This window comes from Megachile rotundata, chromosome 16 (assembly GCF_050947335.1).
Source record: "Megachile rotundata isolate GNS110a chromosome 16, iyMegRotu1, whole genome shotgun sequence".
NCBI classification, from domain to species: Eukaryota; Metazoa; Arthropoda; class Insecta; order Hymenoptera; family Megachilidae; genus Megachile; species Megachile rotundata.
This window is the reverse complement of record NC_134998.1, coordinates 8,385,251-8,408,097: the sequence shown is the minus strand read 5'-3', so window position 1 is coordinate 8,408,097 and position 22,847 is coordinate 8,385,251. Positions and strand designations below refer to the sequence as shown.

General features: G+C 31.4%; 2 protein-coding genes across 9 annotated transcripts; one reads left to right on the top strand and one right to left on the bottom strand.

The window, feature by feature from the left end:
* Positions 1–4,186: 4,186 nt before the first annotated feature.
* RSG7 (regulator of G-protein signaling 7) lies at positions 4,187–22,847 on the bottom strand. 7 transcript variants are annotated; one of them, XM_076540940.1, is made up of 16 exons: positions 22,682–22,847; positions 19,991–20,216; positions 19,806–19,902; positions 19,678–19,728; positions 19,438–19,593; positions 19,134–19,357; positions 18,820–19,046; positions 18,582–18,695; positions 18,379–18,504; positions 18,119–18,305; positions 17,933–18,025; positions 17,573–17,628; positions 10,852–17,219; positions 10,208–10,575; positions 10,070–10,130; positions 4,187–9,974 (listed from the first exon to the last, which is right to left on the bottom strand). In XM_076540940.1, the coding sequence occupies exons 1-13, from the start codon at positions 22,708–22,710 to the stop codon at positions 17,210–17,212; spliced, it is 1,596 nt and encodes a 531-aa protein (XP_076397055.1). In that variant the 5' UTR covers positions 22,711–22,847; the 3' UTR covers positions 4,187–9,974; positions 10,070–10,130; positions 10,208–10,575; positions 10,852–17,209. The 7 variants fall into 7 exon arrangements, with proteins under 7 accessions (XP_076397055.1, XP_076397051.1, XP_076397050.1 ...); XM_076540936.1 differs by lacking the exon at positions 17,573–17,628 and having other exon boundaries at positions 4,187–6,044; positions 6,157–9,974; XM_076540935.1 differs by lacking the exon at positions 17,573–17,628.
* On the top strand, positions 10,270–16,058 carry LOC100882967 (monocarboxylate transporter 12). Of its 2 annotated transcripts, XM_012292624.2 has the most exons (5): positions 10,270–10,483; positions 10,897–11,023; positions 11,987–12,166; positions 12,327–12,490; positions 12,568–16,058. In XM_012292624.2, the coding sequence occupies exons 1-5, from the start codon at positions 10,270–10,272 to the stop codon at positions 13,581–13,583; spliced, it is 1,701 nt and encodes a 566-aa protein (XP_012148014.2). In that variant the 3' UTR covers positions 13,584–16,058. The 2 variants fall into 2 exon arrangements, with proteins under 2 accessions (XP_012148014.2, XP_012148018.2); XM_012292628.2 differs by lacking the exon at positions 11,987–12,166.

Genomic DNA, 22,847 nt, shown 5'->3' with positions numbered 1-22,847 from the left:
TTACATAACAACAGAAAAATGTTATTCCTTCGTGGAACATCATCAGCAGTTTCGCGTCGATGTACTTTTATTTCATTTACTCGCGGGAAAGAGTAGCCGGTCGTGACTTCTCGGTTAAGAAGAAAGACGGTCAGGAAAGAAACAAGACCGCGAGGAAGAAGAATGGCCGGGTTAAAAATAGCGGCGCGCGTTTTCAAATAAAAACTGATAAGCAACCTGCAGGATAATGATTAAGGAGAAGGAAAAGAAGAGAAGTCGGAGAAAAGAAAAAAAGCGAAAGCAACGTGACGAGGCGGCAAAAAGGCAACAAGAAAGAACGTACCTTGATAAAAAGAAGATTCACCGAAACCAAACCACGACTGTTCGGACGGAGAGAAGATTCTCGCCGGTATCATGCCGGTCCCGATGGAATAATATGTAATATTTTATTATTTTATTTAAACGAACAGTGTTTATCTCCATTTTGTTTTTGATAATTTTATCATGTACATGTCGTTACGCGTATAGCCGTGTGTTATATCGTCACGTACTATACTTGTTACTTTGTATATAGCTTCATGTTATATTACCACACTTTCAATCGTATGTGTTAACTTTCCACGCGTTATATTGCCGTTATATTGCCGCGCGTTATATTGCCACATGATATATCGCCACGCAAGTAAAACTGCACGCATTCTATTTCTACAAGTTAAATCTGCACGCGTTAAATCTCCTCGCGTTATATTGCCGCGCGATATATTGCCACGCGTTATATTGCCGTGTGATATATTGCTACGCAAGTAGAACTCCACGCATTCTATTTCTATAAGTTAAATTTGCACGCGTTAAATTTCCTCGCGTTATATTGCCGCTCGTTACATTGCCACATGATATATCGCCACCCAAGTAGAATTACACGCATTCTATTTTCACGCGTCATATTTTCACGAGTTAGATCTCTACGCGTTATATTGCCTCGCAATATATCGCCGCAAGAGATCTCTACGCGTTCTACTTTCATGAGTTAGATCCCGACGCGTTAGATCTCGACGCTTTCTATTTCCACGCGTTAGATCTCTACGCTTTCTATTTCCACGCGATATATCGCTACGCGTTCCATCTCGCGTTATATTTCCACGGTTTAAATCTCCATGCGGTCCACGCGATATATCGATACACGTTGGATCTCCGCGCGTTATAGCTAGATCTCTATACGCGTATATCGCAACGATATTGTCATACATTCTACACGTAGTCACGCGTTATATCGCCACGTTATATTGCTCACTCGCCGAGAATAATATATGGTGGTCAAGTTTGGTTATGTGTTGGTACGAATAAAGGTGAGAACCGGTGGTGTACAGGTCCTGGAAGGAGGAATCTCCCACCCCGTAGCTTTTACCCATGCGTTTCGCATGATTTACCGACCATACAATCAAGTGCATCTAACGCCAAACGATCAAAGTGAACTCGTCTATCTCCGTACCATGTACGGAATCGAAATTTCATCGAAACTCCGAGCGATCTAGAGACCCGGTAAGATGTTGGAAGGAATCAGCTGAAATTTCGCTGGGAACTTGGCGCACGGAGTCAACGTGACGTCGCAGTAGTAAGTAAAATTGTGATGTAATGAAAACACGGTCGACTCCCGTGAAAATCTGTCGAGTATTGGCAAATTTTTCTCACTCGTTCCCGATCGTACGAATAATTCGACGTGCCTAACGATCGCGCGTCACTACGGTTATTAAATTATAACCATGCTGCTATCGCGTTCTCTTCGAATCGACGATGTTGGTTCCGTATTTTTCTCGAGAACAAATAAAGCAACGTTTCGTCACCACTTTCCTGTTGCGTTACATAAACGCATCCGCGGTGTACGCGTAGAAACTCGAACAGCGCTAGTTTATCTATCCTGTTTAAACAAATCGTTTGTTTAACATCGATCGTATTCTTGATACAGCGTATCGGAAACACGTCGAGTTTTGCCGATCGTAACTCAACTGGCGGAGGACATGCAACGATCTAGTGGTTCGAACCGTGTTGGCGCGAAGATGCTTCGATTTATGATGCCGTGATATGCTAACCATTTTCGTTTCGTTTAAAGCCGAGGGCAACCTTCGGGTGTCCCTCCGCCTCCAGCTTGAGCTGGACTGAAAGAAAAGGAAGAGGGAAAGGAACGAGTTCTTCGGTGCCTGGTGCACAGTCTAGTTCAAGACTCACGATGATAGTGAACGTTCGATGAAGATTCCTCCGGCCGGCTGCCCTTCTCTGCCTAAAATCAGAAGCTAGTGTCACGGACGAGTGAACTTTTCGCACGGGTTACAGGTCAGTCGACGCTCGTTATTCCACCGTCAAAAATTTTACCCGGAATCGATGCTTTCGCGCCAATTCGCTTTCGTTTAGCGAACGAAAAATTAGCAACTTATACCGGTAATCGACACGAGGTGTGTTTTAACACTACAATGTCAATTTTCGCGTCCCGCTATTTTCTATTCTACGTTTCATTTTTTACTATTTAATATTGTTTCGCGTAAACTGCTAGGTCGACCTCTTTGTGCCGGGCGCGCTCGAGCGCCCGACTCGACACGCGATATCGCGTGACCGGATTTTTCTAAGTTACCACCACGCGATATCGCGTGGCCGGATTTTTCTATGTAACCATCACGCGATATCGCGTGATCGGATTTTTCTAAGTTGCAATTTTAGACAAATTTTGAAGTCTTGTACACGATTTTACACGGACGTTATAATAATAAAAAGATGCTGATTTACAGGTGCGCACGTGAACGTACCGAGATAAACTTGTTAGAAACGAGAGAATATCGTAACAATGATCGTTATTTAAATCTGAAGCTATACCGGTATTTAATGTAGATCTCGTTGCGTGCAATTGCGTATGAAACTGATATTGGCTAAGGAGAAGTCAATTAAAAAGAAACGAACGATCCGTGCGGCACGAATGGAATTAGTCACGCTATTAATTGATTCATGCACGTTGATCTTATCGGAAAAAAATTGTTCGGTATAATCGATAATCGATACTTTCAGATATTTTAGATTGTTTTTAAATTAATAGATCGGCATTGTTTGCGCCGGTAATTATGGAAAGTTGAGAAAATATTCTTTGTACATTTCATAGACGAAGTTTCAATCTAAATACTACTGTAAGCATTATTACGTAAAGGCGATATTCATGAAATTACTAGTATAAATTATTATATAGAATTGATCGTTATCTAATGTGAACAAATTTAATTGTGTACTCTGCAAACGAGTTGTCGTGATTGGTATTTAAATATTTTACAAAAGATTTTTCGTAAAGTAAAATTATTTAATATCGATTATAGTATATTTTTTATTAAGTTGGGTTAGTATATTTTAATCAAAATATTATAACAATTTGTGGTTTTCATTTTATCAATTTTAATAATTAAAATGTCTCCATTTAGAGCTGTAGAATTTGAAAGAACGTAAAAATTGACGAAAAAGAAGTATATAAAATACTTGTAAATGTTGATAAATATATATAATATTTATATTTCAATGAACTATTAATTAATAGTCATGAAAACAGTATAAAATGTATGAAAGAAATAAGTGTATATAGAGTGTATATATTTTGAATATTTGAAATTTCGCGCCCCGTTAATAGACGAATTTAACTATCTAATATCGATTGGAGTACCGCGAAATTTTGAAAACGAAAAATAGCATATATGATTTTGTCTTCTAATTTATCCACAAAACATCTTATAAATCGACGAAATTAGAATATATAATTAATAAAATCGCTAATAAACTCCATATTATTATAAATCGAAGAAATTAGATACATAATTGAAAGTAGCGCGAAATTTGGAAACGAAAAATAGCGTATACGATTTTGCTTTCTAATTTGTCTATAAATAAACATCGATGAAAGTATAATTGATAAAGCAATTGTCAATACTCTTGTCCCACGAGTGCATAAGCTTCGTGGAAAAATTATTTTTAGCACAAAATCGTTGAATCCGTTGTTTATAAAAGTAATTTAATCGGTGACTATCTTCGGAATTACTTACGATCCTGCGAAGGTTTTTCAGACGGCAACAAATCATAGTCATTAATGCCGAGTTCCTTGAAAGTTCATGCCAGCATGCGTGCATATCAATGCTCGCAAGCATTATTTGAAAGAAAGAGAAAAGATGGTTTATCCATAAACGTCTGCAACTTATGAAAAAAAGTTTATTCATAAAACTCGTAGATCCTTCTTAAAAGAAAATATAAAGAAATTCGTGAGATACTTGAAGTTTGATAAGGAGACATTCCACGCAAAAATTTCACGTATCTCACGAATTGTTGACTGTTTACATTTGAACACATTCGACATTATCAGGATGTGTACAGATTGCACACTACTGTAAGAATGCATTTTCAGGTTTTTCGAATTTGAACATTTCGCGAAGATCCGTCAGTTAAGGTCGTATTTTTTTGTTGCTAAAATGACTGCAGAGAAGACACTATTTATAGATATCCGTATTGAGAAATATCGATACAGGTACACAGTGTAACCTGCAGGACTTGTTTCCTCGCAAAGAGCCATAAGAGGTTGCGGAGATCAGGATATTTAAGAAGTTCTTTACATTCTTAGCTCTGTCTCGGCGGTACTTAAGGTGGGTAATTTAAAAAGCATCGTATCGCTCGAGGCATTGCTGGTCTTTCCTCTAACGTTATTTTTGATCATTATAAAAACGTTTCGCAACCATTCAGAATCGAATTAGCCTTCGATCTACGAATACTTTTCAATCGCAGAATTTACGAGTTCTAAATCTCCTTCTTAACGATTTTTCAGCAAAGTCGTCGATTCGCAAACATTCGTGACATGCCTATTAGTGGTTCTTCATGCTTGCTCGATTCATGCGCAATTTTAGCGCGTTCAAGTACGTTTAGCAAAGTGTCAATTGCTTCGTGGTAATTGATGTCTCGTGTTGCCACTGAAAACTGTTCCACAACGTGTGGAAAGGTTGACCGGTTATTTGAACATCGTCGGGAATCTCAAACGTTGTTTGATTTCTTGGTCATCTCGTATTTCAGCTCGGTATCAATTTATTCCTGTACGATCTTGCTCGTCATTCAGGCTTGGAAAAATCGATTGGAAAACCTGCTTAATCGATGGATCATCGTTACATTAACGCTTCAATTTACATTATAATTTTTTACAGCGAAAATAATTCTAGGAATTTGTTTTTTATGTGGAGTCTTACATGATCTCATTTTATAATAAACACTGATGGCGCTAATAGCAACAAAAAACTTGAACAAGTATATATTACACAGGACAATAATACTGTACATGATACTAGCATTAATAGTAACAAAAGAATTCGAACAAGTATATTATAACAGAGTCAATACTGTACATAGTACTAGTATTAATAGTAACAAAATAATTCGAACAAGTATACAAGATGTCTCACGATTAATGTCCCTGAAATAGGACGTAGCTGACGTGATTCTGAATAAAATTTCCCTTTGCAAAAATGTGATTTGAAGCTCCGTTTTTGAATTATTAAGGAAAAACACGGACCAATCAGAGCGCGATGCGCGCGCAGACGCGAGACAGCTTCGAGCCTAGCGGCTGAGCGCGCGTATTCCTCGCGCTCTGATTGGTCCGCGTTTTTCCTTAATAATTCAAAAACGAAGCTTCAAATCGCACTTTTACAAAGGGAAATCTTATTCAAAATTAAGTCGGCTACGTTTCAAGGACATACACCAGTTATGAGACACCCTGTATATGGTATTATAGAATACTGTGATACTAGAATTAATAGTAACAAAAGAATTTGAACAAATATATATAGTATTACAGAGTCAATATTGTACGCGATGCCAGCAGTAATAGCAGCAAAATAAAAAATGATAAATGTAAGAGTAATTGTGAAAACGTAGCACGATGGAACAGACTCAGACGGGTTCTTGTACTTGGAGAAAAACATAGTGCAAGGGGCGAGTCGACAAAGGGAAAGGTTTCCATATTCCTGTTTAACTGCTATGATTTCTTTGGCAGTTGCGTCAGTCAATTGCTGCAATGTGAATGAGAAAAGTGCATGAGGATTCTTATGCAAGTTATAATTGATCTCAATGTACAAATCATGTTACTAATGCTACAAATAATTTTGATTATTATAATTGTACCTGAAGTGTAATGCAGAGTGGCGGGGGCTTAAGGGAGGTTCCGCTCTAGCGCGCACGAAAGTGGGTCATATTTAGGAATGATGAAAAAGCTACGCCAGCTACGACACATCTTCCACGTATCTGTTAAATCTCCCGCCTTGAAAACTGTGAAGCTTCGAGTTTAAATTCTGAAAACCTCTGTATGTTTAAAACAGAAAATCTTTTACAAGAATTTTGCATATCGGTTCGTAATTGTAAAGACACCATAAGACGCTTACGATCGACTAGATCAGCGCAACAGATCTAGATCAATCATAGAAAATGTAATTAGAAAGGCAACGTTTCAAGGGTCATCGCGAACCTTAGAATTTCCATAGGTGTTTACTCGACCGCTAAACGTGTCACTGTTATTTTCAACAGTGCTTGAATAAATTCGATAGAGTCTCATTACCATCATCCGTGAACGACACCTATAAATCCTTATCGTGTCAGACTCGGTTCGCATTTATTTCCATCCAACAAAGTTCATCTATTTTTATTGGATTGTTCAGCGTTCGTCGCACGTAAACACAGAAATCATTACAACGTTGTTTACTCCTGATTAATCATCGATTGTAAACGGAGCACGTTTACCTTACGGTTTCATTGAACGCGTGTTCTAATGAAAATTGCATTTATTCCGGACAGCTACGTAAGACAGATCCAGCATGCTATATCACGTACAGATCTTTCTAGAGTAACGCTAGAAGATCACGAACACTATCACTTTAGCTGTCATTAATTATTCAGGCATCGTGCATCGATTTGCGAAACGATTTATTATGTATTTATTTACTAAATTAAATACCGTGACCACGCTGGCGATATATGGGATCACTCTTACGCACGATGAATATTATAGTCACTGAAGTTACTGTAGTGCTAGTTGAAGTTACTGCATATAGGGATTCATAGTGATCTAGGGATTTTTGACGAAGTTTACACTGATCTAGAGGTCCCTAGGGATGTTTACACACTGATCTACAGGTCCCTAGGGATGTTTACACACTGATCTACAGGTCCCTAGGGATGTTCACAAAGATGTAGAGACTTCGGGGAAGGTTTACAGTCATCTAGGGAATTAAGAGAAAGACTACAGTGATCTAGAGATCCCTAGAGATATTTACAAAGATTTAGGGACTTCAGGGAAGGTTTACAGTCATCTAGGGATTTATGAGGAAGTCTACAGTGATCTAGGTATCCCTAGAGATGTTTACAAAGATTTAGGGGCTTCAGAGAAGGTTTACAGTCATCTAGGAATTTGTGGTGAAGTCTACAGTGATCTAGGTATCCCTAGAGATATTTACAAAGATTTAGGGACTTCAGGGAAGGTTTACAGTCATCTAGGGATTTATGAAGAAATCTACAGTGATCTAGGTATCCCTAGAGATGTTTACAAAGATTTAGAGCCTTCAAGAAAGGTTTACAGTAATCTAGGGATTTGTGAGGACGTCTACAGTGATCTAGGGATCCCTAGGAATGTTCTCAAATATAAGATTTCAAAAAAGCTTTATACTGATTTATGAATTCAAAGGAAAACCCATAATGATCTCAAAACTCTATACTGATCCACTACTTCAAATGAAGTTTATGCTGATCTAAGAATCCATAGAAATTGATAGAATAATTAATATCAATTTGAAGTAAACCTTCCTATCAAGTTTAATTTACCTTACTTTGTTGTAATTTGATTTTGTAGAGACAACATTTATAAAACAACTTTGAATTGAATGTTTTTGTACAAAAAATATTTAAAGAGAGAAACACTTTAGTTAGTAAGGCGATTGTGCATATTTAACATAACTATGCTTAGCATTGTGATAACTTTATCCGAAGTTATGACGATAGTGTACAAAGCGAAAAGCGTATAACATGTACCGCAGTGTAATTTGCACATTTTCAGGCATTTAACTACCGTCGATAAGGATTAAAAAATATGTACGTTGATTAAGGAAAATCGTTTCGAAAATTGCCTCGTAATAAATTGCAACAGTCCGATGGCTGATTTAATACTGTTTACATCGATATCGACGGAATTACGACGGATTCCAGCACAGGAAGGTACGGACGAAATCATGAATAATTTGGACCGTTAATCAAAGTCCAATAACAAACGGGATTTTTCATTAACGAGAATCGATTTAAAACTTGTTTAGTATTTTAGGATAGTTACGTTGACTAACAGTCGTTCGACAACCAGGAAAATTTGTAATAAAGTAATTATTCTTCTGCTTTTATATCATGAATATTTCATACTTCTCACGAGTTTGGTGCAAAAAAATAGCAAGTAATTATGCTACATTTTAGCTATAAGCAATTACGTGAATTAAATTCTAATTTTTTTTCTTAAGGAAAGATTCATGATTTTCCTTAGCCACTCTTTACATGAATAATTCATGTAGGGACAAATGCGTATAAAAACTTGTTATCATGCAAAACAATAAGTGATTACAATGATTGCGTTACATGGAATTCTTTGGGTGATTTATTGAGATATTCCTTCTATGATTTGAAAGATGAATCGAGTTACGTAATCGAAATTGTGCTCAAACGACCAGTTCAGAATACATAAAAATACAGACTAATTCAATAATTATATTCTATAGGAGACTGTGTTATATCAATATATATAATAACAATGTTATATCAGTATACATGTGTTATATCAATGTACATAATTGTAACATAATTGTATACTATTATGTATATTATTATACATATTATTATGCATATATGAATATATGTATATGTATTTCCAAGGATATACATTATGTATATTATTATGTATGTTGATATAACACATGTATATTGACTTAACACAATCTCTTGTAGAATATAATTATCTCTTGTTGAATATGTATATGTGTCCCTACATCACAATTAAATCTTTGTGTCCCTATATTCTTATATCTCCAATTTCCTATACCCTAAGTTCTCTCTAAATCTGTATCTACAAATCCTTACATCTCCAATATCTCTAAAATCTAATATGGCTAGACAACAGTCACCATCAATATCCCTACATTTCCCTAATTTTATTTAAATTTAAACATCTCATAAAGAGAAATTCTAAATGAAAATCTCGCTATCATATGACGAAAGCAATAAATAATAAAACATGTTTTGTTTTCCTCGAGTGAAACAGCTATACACGTTCACTTTATCCTGTAACCTTGGTCCAAATACCAGAGTGTAGAAATTTTGTTTTTCCGTCGATCCCGAAATTCGTCCGTTCTTCTATTAAACGTCTTGGAAGCAATTAATTTGTTGTCGAAGTTCGTACGAAATGCTTCTCGTTTCGAAGAAAAAACTGATTACTTCAATAATTCACCGCGTCGATCGCTACAGTGATAATGGGCGTATGTAGTCAGACACAGTCGCCGCTACAACCGATGCTCAGACACTTTGTGTTAGAAACATTGATAAAGCGATTATACAATCATCTTCGCGAAGTTTCAAACTTTAAATTGATATGCTATACATATCATTGCGCAATACTTTTATGTCATGTAATTGTGTTGGACTTTTCAGGTTTTGTAATCGTTTGACATGCAACAACGTGCATTATTTACTACTGGCTAACTGCCATTTTCTATTAAGAATATTAACGAAACGTTCCATTAGACATTTTCGAATCACTCAACTTTGTATCGAGCGCTACGATGCATTTTCATATCTTCGGATCTTGTTTTGAAATCGTTCATCTAATATGCAATAATGTAGTTGAAATATTTCTACATCGGTCGTTTCATTAAACTTCAAGCTTATGAATGGCATATTGCTGTACTCTTCAACATGACCTAAAATGATGTAACATGTATGATAAAAATTTTAAATGAGTCATTAAGTATGTTAAAAATTTTAGATGAGTCATAGAGTATGTTAAAAATTTTACGTAGTCACTTGCGATAACGTCTCCACACGTGTAGAAAACTAAATATAAAAATATCCTTAATCTGGAATTTAAAAATTCTCGAAGTAATTAACCTGTACAAATTATTCTATAAATTAATTTCTTGCAACGTTATCATACCGTTTCTAATTCTAATATGTTTTCAGGATAATTCAGAAGTCGTGAATCGCCTCTCTGCAACAATGACGATGAAAAGCGTGAAAACGAAAATGGTACCGCCGGACGGAGGGTGGGGATGGGTTGTCCTTTCTTCGGCGCTCGTAGTCAATTTCCTTATTCCGGGAACCGTCAAATCATTCGGCGTCCTTTTCGTGGAGTTCCTCCACGTGTTTAAGGCCTCGTCCACCGCCGCCTCGTGGATGCCGGCTTTATGTTACTTCTTATACAACTCGTTAGGTAAATGATTTATTACAACCCGCCCTTTTTTCTTTGTAACTAGCTGCAATATAGCTCGTGAGTTATCGTCGAAAAAGTACGCGATTTGTAATCTGCAAACGAAATGAAAGAAATGCTTATGAATTTAAATAGAATCGCAAATCACGCGGTGAATACATTTTGCATCGTATAACAGGTGTAACTGCGACGTGTTTTAACACGTATTTCTAGAAAAAAATAATCATTCCTGTTGTTCACTTGTAATTTTCCTGTTAGTACCTGTTAGATTAGATACGAATACATTCTGAGAACATTAAATATTGATGACCAATAATTTTGTCTGTTTTTTATGTAATACAATAAATATATTGTCACACACAGTTCCTCACTTGTTTCGCATTAATTTTGTTCAAAAGTATTCTTCTTTCTTTTAGGTCCATTATCGAGTATCTTATCCACCAGGTACTCTTATAAAGTAGTTACCATTATCGGTGGTACATTTGCGGCCTGTGGGATGATGTCGAGTTATTTCGCCAATTCGGTTACATATTTATACGTTAGGTAGGTTATTTATTTTAGAACATGAATATTTTTTTGCTTTAATACCTGACGTCATATTCCGAGAATATCTTGGAAACATAATGTAATACAGTGCGAGTCATCTAATTGGCCGCCTCGATTAACTCTATTAATTGTAGAGGTATAAGTACCAATTATTTGCAAAAATTTGAATCTTGTATGAACTGTAAGATCGACGAAAAATGTCAAGTTCGATTAGTATCATTTCAATAGCCAATAAAACGGAACAATATTTATGCAAGTTTAGAGCGTCGCCGACTCCCCAGACGGCTCGCCGTATCTTGTTTCATGATCTTAACCAAGTAAACACAACTAGGTGTTTGTTACCAATGATCATCGGTTTACGATAAATTGTTGGTCAAACAGATGATAATTATATATTACATCCTTGAATTCGGCTTAAGATGCATAACAGAATGCTAATATATATGCTAATATTCATAATAGTACGCTAAATATGCGGTAGAACATAGTTAAAAAATACATACAGGATGCGACCGAATTCGCGGTAAAACCATAACAGTGACCTTTATTTAAAATTAAACATCCCTCGTACGAGGCATCTTTTCTAGAAAATTAGTTTTGAAGATCTGCCAAGCACTTGTTGACTTTACTAACGCTCGCTGAACGACACTTTCACGAACAGAATATTTGTATACAATGCTTATACAACTTTCACAAATGACTAGAATTAAGATAGTTTTAAAGAATTACAATTCGCTTTTATTAATAACTGAAATTGTTTTCGTTGCTTAATTACATAACACTATGACGGCCCCAAACAAATTACTAAATGAATTATGCTTGAAAATCAATTTTCAAACAAAATTAAATATGTATGAAATTAAATATCAAAATCATGAGTGTACCACAAATTCGGCTGGACTCTGTATAAAACAAAAATCGAATGTTAATTAATAGAAAGTTGAAATTTACTTTATATAGCTACGGCTTAATGGTTGGAATTGGGGCCGGTTTAACATTTCCACCAACAGTGTATATCGTAACTTCATACTTTGAAAAACTCAGAGGCTTCGCTAATGGTCTGTGCATTTCTGGTAGTGCGATTGGAACTATTGTACTACCACCATTCTTACAATATCTACTCGACTGTTTTGGTTACAGGTAACATATTTACATTAGAAATAAATAATGTTTTCTAACTAACTATAATATGATTTTTTGTATTATCTCCTGATAATACCTTAAATATATAATGAATAACTGTAATTAGAATAAAATAAAACATCTTAAAATCTAAGAAACATATCATTTATCTTTTCAGAGGTGCTGTGCTAATCATGGGTGCACTAACATTAAATACATTAGTCTGTGGTTTACTGTACCATCCTGTTGAAGAACATATGATTCCTGCACCAATTGAAAAAGGAATTGACAATGAGGCATTAACCATAGATGAACCAGTTCTTGATAAAAAAAAACCGACAGGTAACAAGTTAAAAACATACAAAGTAATCTAATACCAAAATCTCTAAACCAACTCACAATGTCATTATTCATTACAGAAAATGAAACATTAGACAATGAGACTAAATTGAATGAAGAACACTGTTGTAAAGATGAAAGGACAATTGACAATTCTAAAGTAGAACACTGTTCTAAGGATAAATATGAAGATACAAGTGAAAATAAAAGAAGTGAGAAGATGAAAGATATTTTACATGAGAAGGACAAAGATTCTAATGTAGAAGACACTCCAAACGATCAAGATGCTAATGTATTGAACAAAGAAAGCAATACTTCTGAAATCAATGTAACATGTAATAAATTAAAGACTGAAAAATTAGATTTGAATGACCATTTGCAAAATAAGCACAAAGAAGAAAAAATTTCTGAATGTTCAAAGAAAGATTTAGGAGAGTTATCAAGTGCAAAAACGTCATCGACCAAGGTAGAAACAAAAAGTAGACGACATTTTTTCGACTGGAGTGTACTTAAAGATCCAATTTATTTAGTGATTCTTATTTCTAATTCCACTTCAGCTATTAGTAATACTAATTTTATGATCCTGCTACCATCATATGCTATTTCACAAGGTTTTGATAAAAACTCCTCTGCTTTACTTTTGTCAGTTGTTTCTGCTCTTGATTTAGTTGGAAGGATCAGTGGTGCTTCTCTGTCAGACATTGATTTTGTGCCAAAGTACTATTATTTTGTCGGTGGACTCGGAACTAGTGGAATAGCCCTGGCACTGTTACCAATGGCAACAAGTTACACGATGCTGTCATTTTTCTGTGCACTGTTTGGATTATCTTCTGGAATGTATATTGGCATCACAACAGTTATCCTAGCTGATATGCTTGGTACAGAAAAACTTAGTTCATCTTATGGAATATCATTATTTATTAATGGAGTTTTGCAGTTGATTGGTCCACCTATTTGTGGTGTTGTGTTTGAGACTGTAGGATCATACAAACCAATCTTTTTAGCATTTGGCATTATACTTATTTTGGGTACTGCATTGTGGGCAGTAGTGCCTCTTATAAAGAGGAATCATAAAAAAAATTTACAGATTGTATAACAGTTCATAATTGTTAGCCTTTTTATGATAAAATTATGCGAAATTGTAAAGTATTATAGGTTTTTCAACATTCAGCATCGTAACTGCCATTTAAATAATTATATAGAAATTGTTTTCTATAGGCCATTTCATTTTTGTCACCAAACGTTATGAATTAGTCAATTATTTGAAGGTATGTAACAATGTATCATTAGTATTATTACTCTACTGAATATCGATTACAATCTTATAGCCGATTCAAATATACAATCTGATGTGTGTGCCTTTAACACACTTAGTGCCTCATAGTGTAATTACTCTAATTAATTAATCAGCTCAAAACAGTTCTGTTAAAAAAGAAATAGGAATGTAATTAGTATATAAAATAATTGGATTATTATTATATATTCCAATACAGTTGCACAGTAACAATATTGCTTAGTTAGTACATGACATGAAATGTATGTAATAAAATGAAATAACAAAAATCAAAAAATAAGATTAAAAGAATGGAGATAATAGTATTAATAAAATAGTACATAAGTTATAAGATTTTTGAAATCTTAAACATAGAACTAAGTATAATAAACGATATTAATCATAATTAAGGGACATGACAATATGAAAAATGTTGTAACATGTAATCATCATATTGTCAAACCTTTTAAAACGTAAATATGTTTTGATCATATTTATAAATATTTATTTTATAATCAAAGTAGTAGATATAAAAGTTATTTTAAATATCATAATGATTGTTGTTAAAAAATTGTTTAACAACAATCATAAACAGTAACATTAAATAATTTAGTTGTTGAAAATAATGAAAATATTAATACTACTTTAGGATAAAAAAATAAGCATCAGTTTGCTCTTTACAGAGAGCCATTCAAAAATTCACAATTGTACCAAAGTATTATTTTGTATACTACTGTCAATTTTCAATAGTTTCTTGGTGCTTAAACTTGATATATTAATTTTTTTATCATTATTGTACAGTGTATGTATGTGTTATCAAATTTTATATCCATTCCAAGAATGTATTTATAAAGATTCAGAATTTCTATTGTGCAATATTTTTATTGTTATTAAAATTTTTCTAGTGATAACATATACATGAATATGTTTGAATAAACATATATTTTTATACATTTCATTAGCCTTAAATGAACAAACCAGCCACTTTTGATAAATAAAACAATTGCTTTATAGTTCATAGATATGTACAATTTCTTCAAATTTCTCTGTTGAATAACACTAAACAAATTGATATAATCTATAATGTGTTAGTAACTACTGCTGCTTCACATATGAGTTGTGAATCTATTAATAAATGTAAAATATAATAATTTTATCATTTTAAAAAGTATTGCAAAATTAATTAAACATTTAATAGATAAACAATGCAATGCAATGATAATACAAATATTTCCAATTTCTTGTAATACAATAATGCATAGATTACTAATTATTTTGAAAAATTATTATGGAAATGAATTACTATATGTACATGTAAAATCTTAATTACTATACCAAATACTCAATTATTTTTATTTATGTTAGATATAAATTATAGTATGATGTTGTAGGGAAAAACAACAATCTGAATTTTTGTGCATATATTCAATTACAAATTCATTCTTATATTTGTAAGAATGTAATTCTACTGTGTTTGTACGATATAAATTCTTTATGCTTAAGATTTATTTATGAACTGACTGATGTACTTGGAGATTATTTTACCTGCTCAATTACAATTAATGTGAATTAAAATTAATGTAATTGTAGTTAAAAAATATTAGTACTATATAGTAATTTTGATCACACATACTTTATTAAAAAGCATAATAGAAATGTTTGCATTCAATATTTTTATTTAAAATTACCAGGCAATTCTTATAACTAAATGTTAGTAAATGCATTTTGTATTCAAACTGATGAGAATTATATTTTTTTATAATCATTTGGTATGTATACTATATGTAAAAATACTTTTAATAGTTTTATTTAAGAATCTCACACTTAGTCCTACATATTCCTTTAAAACAGTATTTAGAATATTCTATAACATAACACGAATTAGATTAAATGTTGAAACTTTAAATTTCAATTAAGTACTGTAGTTGTACTTTTATTTCTTTCAATTACTTTTAATGTTTGAAAACTTAGACTAAAATTATAGTATAACAGTGAAAAATGTTTTTGGTACAAATCTTTTATAGTAAATATATATTTCTGCTACTTTAATTCCAAATGCTATGTATTAAGGAGTGCATAATATGTAAAGAATCATTTTTTTATGGGTGCACGTGTATTGGAGACTTCAAAACTATGGTATTGAATGTTTGGTAAATTGATGAAGTAAAAAGTCAAATTAAATGTATGATCAGTTTTTAGTACATTAAATAAAACATGTACATGATAAATAATACATGTATAATAATATTATAGTTTCTGTAAATACACGCTAATAAATTCTATTATCATTGAATAGAAGTATAGTATTTGTTGTTCATGCGACATTCTATTTACACTTTATTATTGTGCTGTATAACTAACTTACAATAGTAAATATTACAAGACTACAAATATTCAGTATTTCCCATATAATACACCTTATCTACCGTCGTATTTTTCTACCCATGAAAAATATAATTGATATGAAAATAGGTGTACAGTATCCTATTGTTTCGTCTTTTTTTTTTTATTAAATCTTAAAGAAATGTCGTAGAATTATAAGCATCTTCTAAGGCATACAAAGTTATATTTTGCTGAGGAAGTAGGAGTTATGTTAATGTTTGATTTCAATCAATGCATTGGAGAACATTATTTTAAAGATATGGAAGAATGTAATAGAATATGCCCCTTTAAAATTTGATTTGTTAGTAATCTCTATATATCATTAACTATATATCATGCACCTAAATTTATAACTGTTATAAAGGTAATTGAATATTTCTTTTCTTCCTTTTTCTTTCAAATTAAATTTAAATATTATTCAGTGCAATTTGTTGAAATAGATTTTGTAACCTACCTAATAAACATGAATATCAACTTATTGAAATATCATCTGTTTTAAAAATATTAAAAACATTGAAGTTCTTGAGTATTTTTTAAAACTTACATGTAGAATTATTACCCTACAATTGTACTATTTATTTCGGTTAGACTACATTTTGAGAAAATATATTTTAATAATGTAAGCAAAATTAAGCACTATATATAATATTATACCTATATTATTCTAAATATGTATATATATTTAAAATAAAATTTATTATAACATATGAACTTCCCATAATAATGAAATATATTACGCGATAAATTATTTACAAAACTTATCTCAATTTTTGAAAAATGATCTTAATATACTAAATTTGTACACATGGACAAAAATAAACAATATAGGTACATATATCAAGAAACCTGATTGTGCTAAACAGTATTTTAGTACTTACTTCAATGAAGAATGGATACATCTAACAGTACTTTAATGAATAATGATCCTCTTCAAACTCTTTTGCGAATAAGAACCTAACACGAAGTTTTGAGAAATTTCCACAACCAAGAAAATTTATGGAGCAGCGATTACGATGTAGCCGTCGTGTCCCTGCGTCCGCTGAACGACACAATTGAACGAATACCTTTTACCGACGTCTGAAATAATTGAAGTAAAAAAAAATAAATTAAAAAAACAAATTGATTAATAAGTACATGTAATTTCCTAGCATCCATAAATGTTATTTCTAAAAATTTGTTAGTATTACATTATATTATAACTTTTGACTTTAAATATAAAATGATGGCGTTAATGATAATGTTGTTAAAGATGATGAAAATGGTAACGATAATAGTTATTGATATTTAAGTTTGAATCATTAAATAAATATTAAATTATAACATAAAAAATGTATCTGCTAAATGTAAAGAATCAATCAAACAAGGACAAAAAATAAAAAGTTCGTAAATTTGTTAAGATCATATTAAAAAAAAAGCAAAATGATACATACAATGTTGGAAGTAAGGCTGCAGTTAAAAGTCGAATTAACAAAAGGTTGAAGAATGCCTGGAAGAAAAAAATATATACCAATAAAAAATCTGTTAACAAAATACTACAAAAATTTTATGAAACAAAATTTGTTGAAAATTAAAGTAATGAACATAAAAATATATAGCACTAGGATGTAATGTGTTGGAATATGGAGCGATGAGATATAGAGCACCGAGATAATTGCATGATAACACCAAGCAAATAACAAGCATAAAGAATAACAAAATCTCAGTTATAATAACAATAATATCATACATTATTACGTTAATTAGCATTGTTTTAATATACTAAAATATAAATTCATCAATGACATATTGACCTTTTTCTTCGAGCCATTGAGAAAGTCTTTGTACATTTCCGAACGAAGATACCTGGAGTAACTATCGCTTTTCATCAGATGATAAACGTGTGCCTAAAATTTAATAATACCAAATATTCTCGTTACTTCATTTGTTGAGTAATCAATTGTTTTGTTTTTAACAAAATATTTTTTTGAAATCTATACCGCTGCAATGTCAAAACACCATCGATCAGCTTTCTGTAAATTCTTCTTTGTTATTTCGTAAGACTGAGAATCGACGTTAATCGGACAACTAGCATCTGGACCCAAATACTCATTCCAGATTTCGTTCACTTTAGTCTGAACTTCTTTTTGTGGTAAAGCCTTCAATTCCTGAACAGCTTCCCAAAATCTAAGTTAAAAAAAGTTTTATACTTTCAATTTGCATTTATACTTATTTCAAGAGATAGAGACTGGTAACTCACTTTAAATTTTCACCACTAAATTCTTTATCCAGGAACCGTATAAACTGTTCTCTACCAACAGGATCTTGTAACAGTTCTTGCAAACTAAAAGCCCATCTTTTTACTCTTCTTGTAGATACTTCTTTTCTATTTTACAAAAGTCACATTTTTTATTTTTAACGTATTAAAAACATACGGGACAATAAAAATAAATATATACATACGCTAATCTTTCTTGTTCCCACATTTCTGAATTATCTGATATCCATGGATTTGTGAGCTCAGGTTGTATGAAAAAGGGATCATACTCTACATACTGCTCAAAATATGCTATTAAACTAAAATAATTAAAATATATCCTTATATAAACTTAACAGGTTAATGAAATTAATAGTATATAATTTAAATTAATCAATAATAAGATATATCATTGGTACTGAATAGCTGTTAATATTTACTTACGCTTCAGAAACTTTTGAAACTTTTATGTTTGTTCTATCTAATCTAGACTTCAACATTTCAATTTCTTTATTTAGGACATCTACTGAAGACATTGCGTATGATTCTGAATGTGGAGAAATTTGACTACCACTTATACCGAGTTGTAAATGCTTATTTGATCTTGAAATCGGTTTATATGTGCGGCACGCCTTCTTGATATCTAATTCTGTTGTATTAACGCATCCCGGCTGAAATACATTATAACAATATGAAAAATGATAAATATTATTATATTGCTATTAAGTACATAAACATTGCATAATTGAAGTTATTACCATTGGTCTGTATACATCCCAAAAAGCTCTTTCTTGACTATCTAATACCTTTCGCTCTAATTTGTCTCTTTTTTTGTCAACTTTACTTTGTGCTTCTGCTTGCATAAAGATAAATTCCCACTTTCGTGAAAACATCTTTTGCAACTTAGCCAAATTCTCGGCTTCGTAATCCGCTAATTCTAAACGAGTTTTATTCTGCATTGTACGTTTACATAAATAAACAGCTGTAATATTTTAAACAAATATTTTTATCTGTACAATTCTTGGTCAATTTGAAAAAAAAAAGATAAAACACTTTTCCTACCATAATCAGTATTCTCTGGTTCCCAGCAATTTGATGGCCAAAAATATGGTGTTTGAAACCTGTAGAAAGTATTGTCATTTTTTACAGTAAGGCAGTGGTCATCGATAGGGAAAAAGTATCCATGGGATGCCATAAGATGTGCTACATGAAGTGCTTCTATCAAATTATTAAATACATAGTTTTAGTTTAATATATTTTTTCATACAGTTCTTATTCATGTTTCTAAAATGTCAATTATACCTTGATCATCTATAACCATGGTTTTCATCATCCAAGATATTAAATCTGTACCTAAAATAATAAGCAATCGATTACTTTAATTTTTATATAAACAAATGGACATATAAAATAAATGATGAATATATTACCAGTAAAAACAGAAGGTGTTTTTGTCATAAAATTCTTTACTGTTTTCACTGGGACACCTGAAACTTCATCTGACATTTTTTCTACGATACTTTCCATCTAAAACATACAAATACAAAATACAATAAGAAAGAAATTTATCTCAAATATACTAAATGATTAAAATGAACATTTTTAATATATTTACTTTCTGATACACAAGAAAATTTGGTGTATCTTCGACACACGAGGCAGTGATATGATATGTTGGACTACTAGGAGATTTGTCAACTGCTTCATCGTGTTGATTGTTATATTGAATTATTTGAGTATCTCTGCTTCTCAGTCGTTCTGTTGTTCCTCCGACATCACTGTTTTCATTCGGTTTTCGGCGACATGCCGATTTTTCAGAATTCATAGTTACCATATCCAAGCTACATAAATATAGATATTAACTAATCTGTATATATAATTTTAAGTTGTTACTACATAATAGTAACGATCATTGATTACCAACATGGTACATATTAAATCATATCAACCAAATTCTTTTGATAAATTGCTTAAAAGTATGCTTACCTTAAAAAACTTTAGTTCCTCATAATATAAACAAAAATAGAGTACTATATCAACATCATATTTATCAGGATCTAAACCAATATCTAACAGACTCATTGGTCATTTTTTTGCAAGACTTACAATTACACATTTCAAACAAGTTATGGAAAACAAAAAATGACAGAATACACTATATAAAAGAAAATTTAAATAAACATTGCTGTTGATGGTACTTTAAACATTCAACTAACACTGTATTATATCACAAAATGAAGCTTATAAAACAATTCACCTAATTTAGTGAAAAAATAAAATAATTATTACTGATTAAGTGATAAACACAGTATAATTTTCATTTTCATTTAACAAGTAATTTTCTGTGAAGTGTAGCAGTCACGTTTTTGGTAAACAAATAAGTATTCTTTAATCGTATTCCATCTTTCATTTCAAAACTTAATTTTCACAGTTAAATACGTATTTGAAGCACGAATCTTTAATTTTGTTACACGATCAATATTCCAAAATCGCAAGACACGAACACTGCGTTTTTCACAATTTACACTTGAAAGAGCTTATGTTAGATTCAGATGCATTTTTCCAATTATTTAAGAAATAAACGTCAAGTGAATTTTACTTATAGACAATGAATTATTTTGTACAACTAAAATAAGATCAGCATCCTTTCCTAAGGGATAATTCCTTCATGTATTGAAGACGCGACTGCGCGTACGATTTCAGATTTCTATCAACAGTACCGCCATTATCACCGGGCAAACGGGGCACTTGCCCTGGGCCCCGCGGTAAAATTGAAATTATTAGAAATAACATATAATTGTTTTAATACATCCATCCGAATACAAAATTTACATAAAATGTTTTTTTTATAACAAAAATTACATTGACATTTAAACGTGTATTAATGTTATCGGTAATATATTTAAGTACTTCATATGTATTAATTAAATTATTAAAATACATTTCCATAAATAATTTTTATTTCTTTACTTCTGGATGCAATAAAATCTTTAATAAATTCAATTCCTTCTCAATATACAAGTTATATGCAATCCATTTCAGAATGTATCTACACACATGTAGTTTTATATAAACTTAATGTACACAAAATATATATATATTTTTTATATAAAAAAAAATATATATACACAAAACAATTATAGCGTATTTAACATTTTACCATTGTTAAGTTATCAATAATATTCATGTTTATGAATTATTAAAAAATGTCATAATTCTCAGTAAAGTGTGAATGTGGCTGAGTGTAACTGCTTTTAGAAAGTATTGGATTTGATTTACAAATGTATTAAAAAGATTAAATTAACAATTTATATACTATTATTTCCAAATCCAGAAGATTATTATCAATTACAATATTATAGTCTCATTATACAAATTTTATCATCCTCTTTTTTTTTATACAATAATAGATTTTAGAAGTAAAATTATATACAAAACATAATATGGCATTTGAGTTATTAATCACTGGTGCTAATAAATGTTTAGCATAAGTTGTTAAATTAATAGAATAACATTTATATCACATCAGTTTCATTCTTGTGTCTCTAGCAATGATATTTTCTTTTGTATAACTTTCATATACTAATTTATAGAAATAAAATATTAAAGAAAATAACAGTATGATTGTACAATATAACAAGTGTATGTTTTTTTTACATAGCAAAGATTCAACTGTACATAATGGTTATAGTTAAGTCAAACATTCTTTAATTTGTACTTATATGTAATAAAAATATATTATATCAAGTTTAAAATTGTTTACAATAAATAAAAATCTGTCGTTACAGAATTATAATAATACTTTCCTTCCGTATTTATCAAAGAATTGACTCAAAATTTTGTTCAAAACCAACATTGTAATGTATGCCAATATGAATATAATAATTTGTTTATTTATATCACATTATGCACACATATGTACACATATAGTATCATAATAATGTAATTATATACATCCATTTCTATATTATACACAATTTCGATTGTGTGCAAATTATTTATAAAAATAAATTGTAACAAATAACACGTTTAAATAATTAAAATTCTGAACTACACTTTTTAAATATCAAAATACTCATTGTTAGATTCCTAAAATTGAATTTGACATTTATATTTTTAACTCACACCATAATATATAATAGACAATTGTTTTCTAGACTAGAATCAACCACTTACTAATTTTTTTTAAATTTATATAGACACATGTATATTACTTCATTTTCTTTGTTTCGCTTTAAATAAAAGCTGAGAAAACCTAATTGTGAATTGTCTAGATTATTCTATATGACAGATAGACAAGAATTACCTATTTGTCTTCTTTTGTAGAATATACATTTCTTAAAACAATTCCATAGAATTCCAAAATTCTACTGTACATGAATATCACCCACTTTTAATAACTTTTGAATAACATCTTTCAAATCTTCCACTTTGCATATCGTTGATACTCTGGTTCAAGATCCAACGTTTCA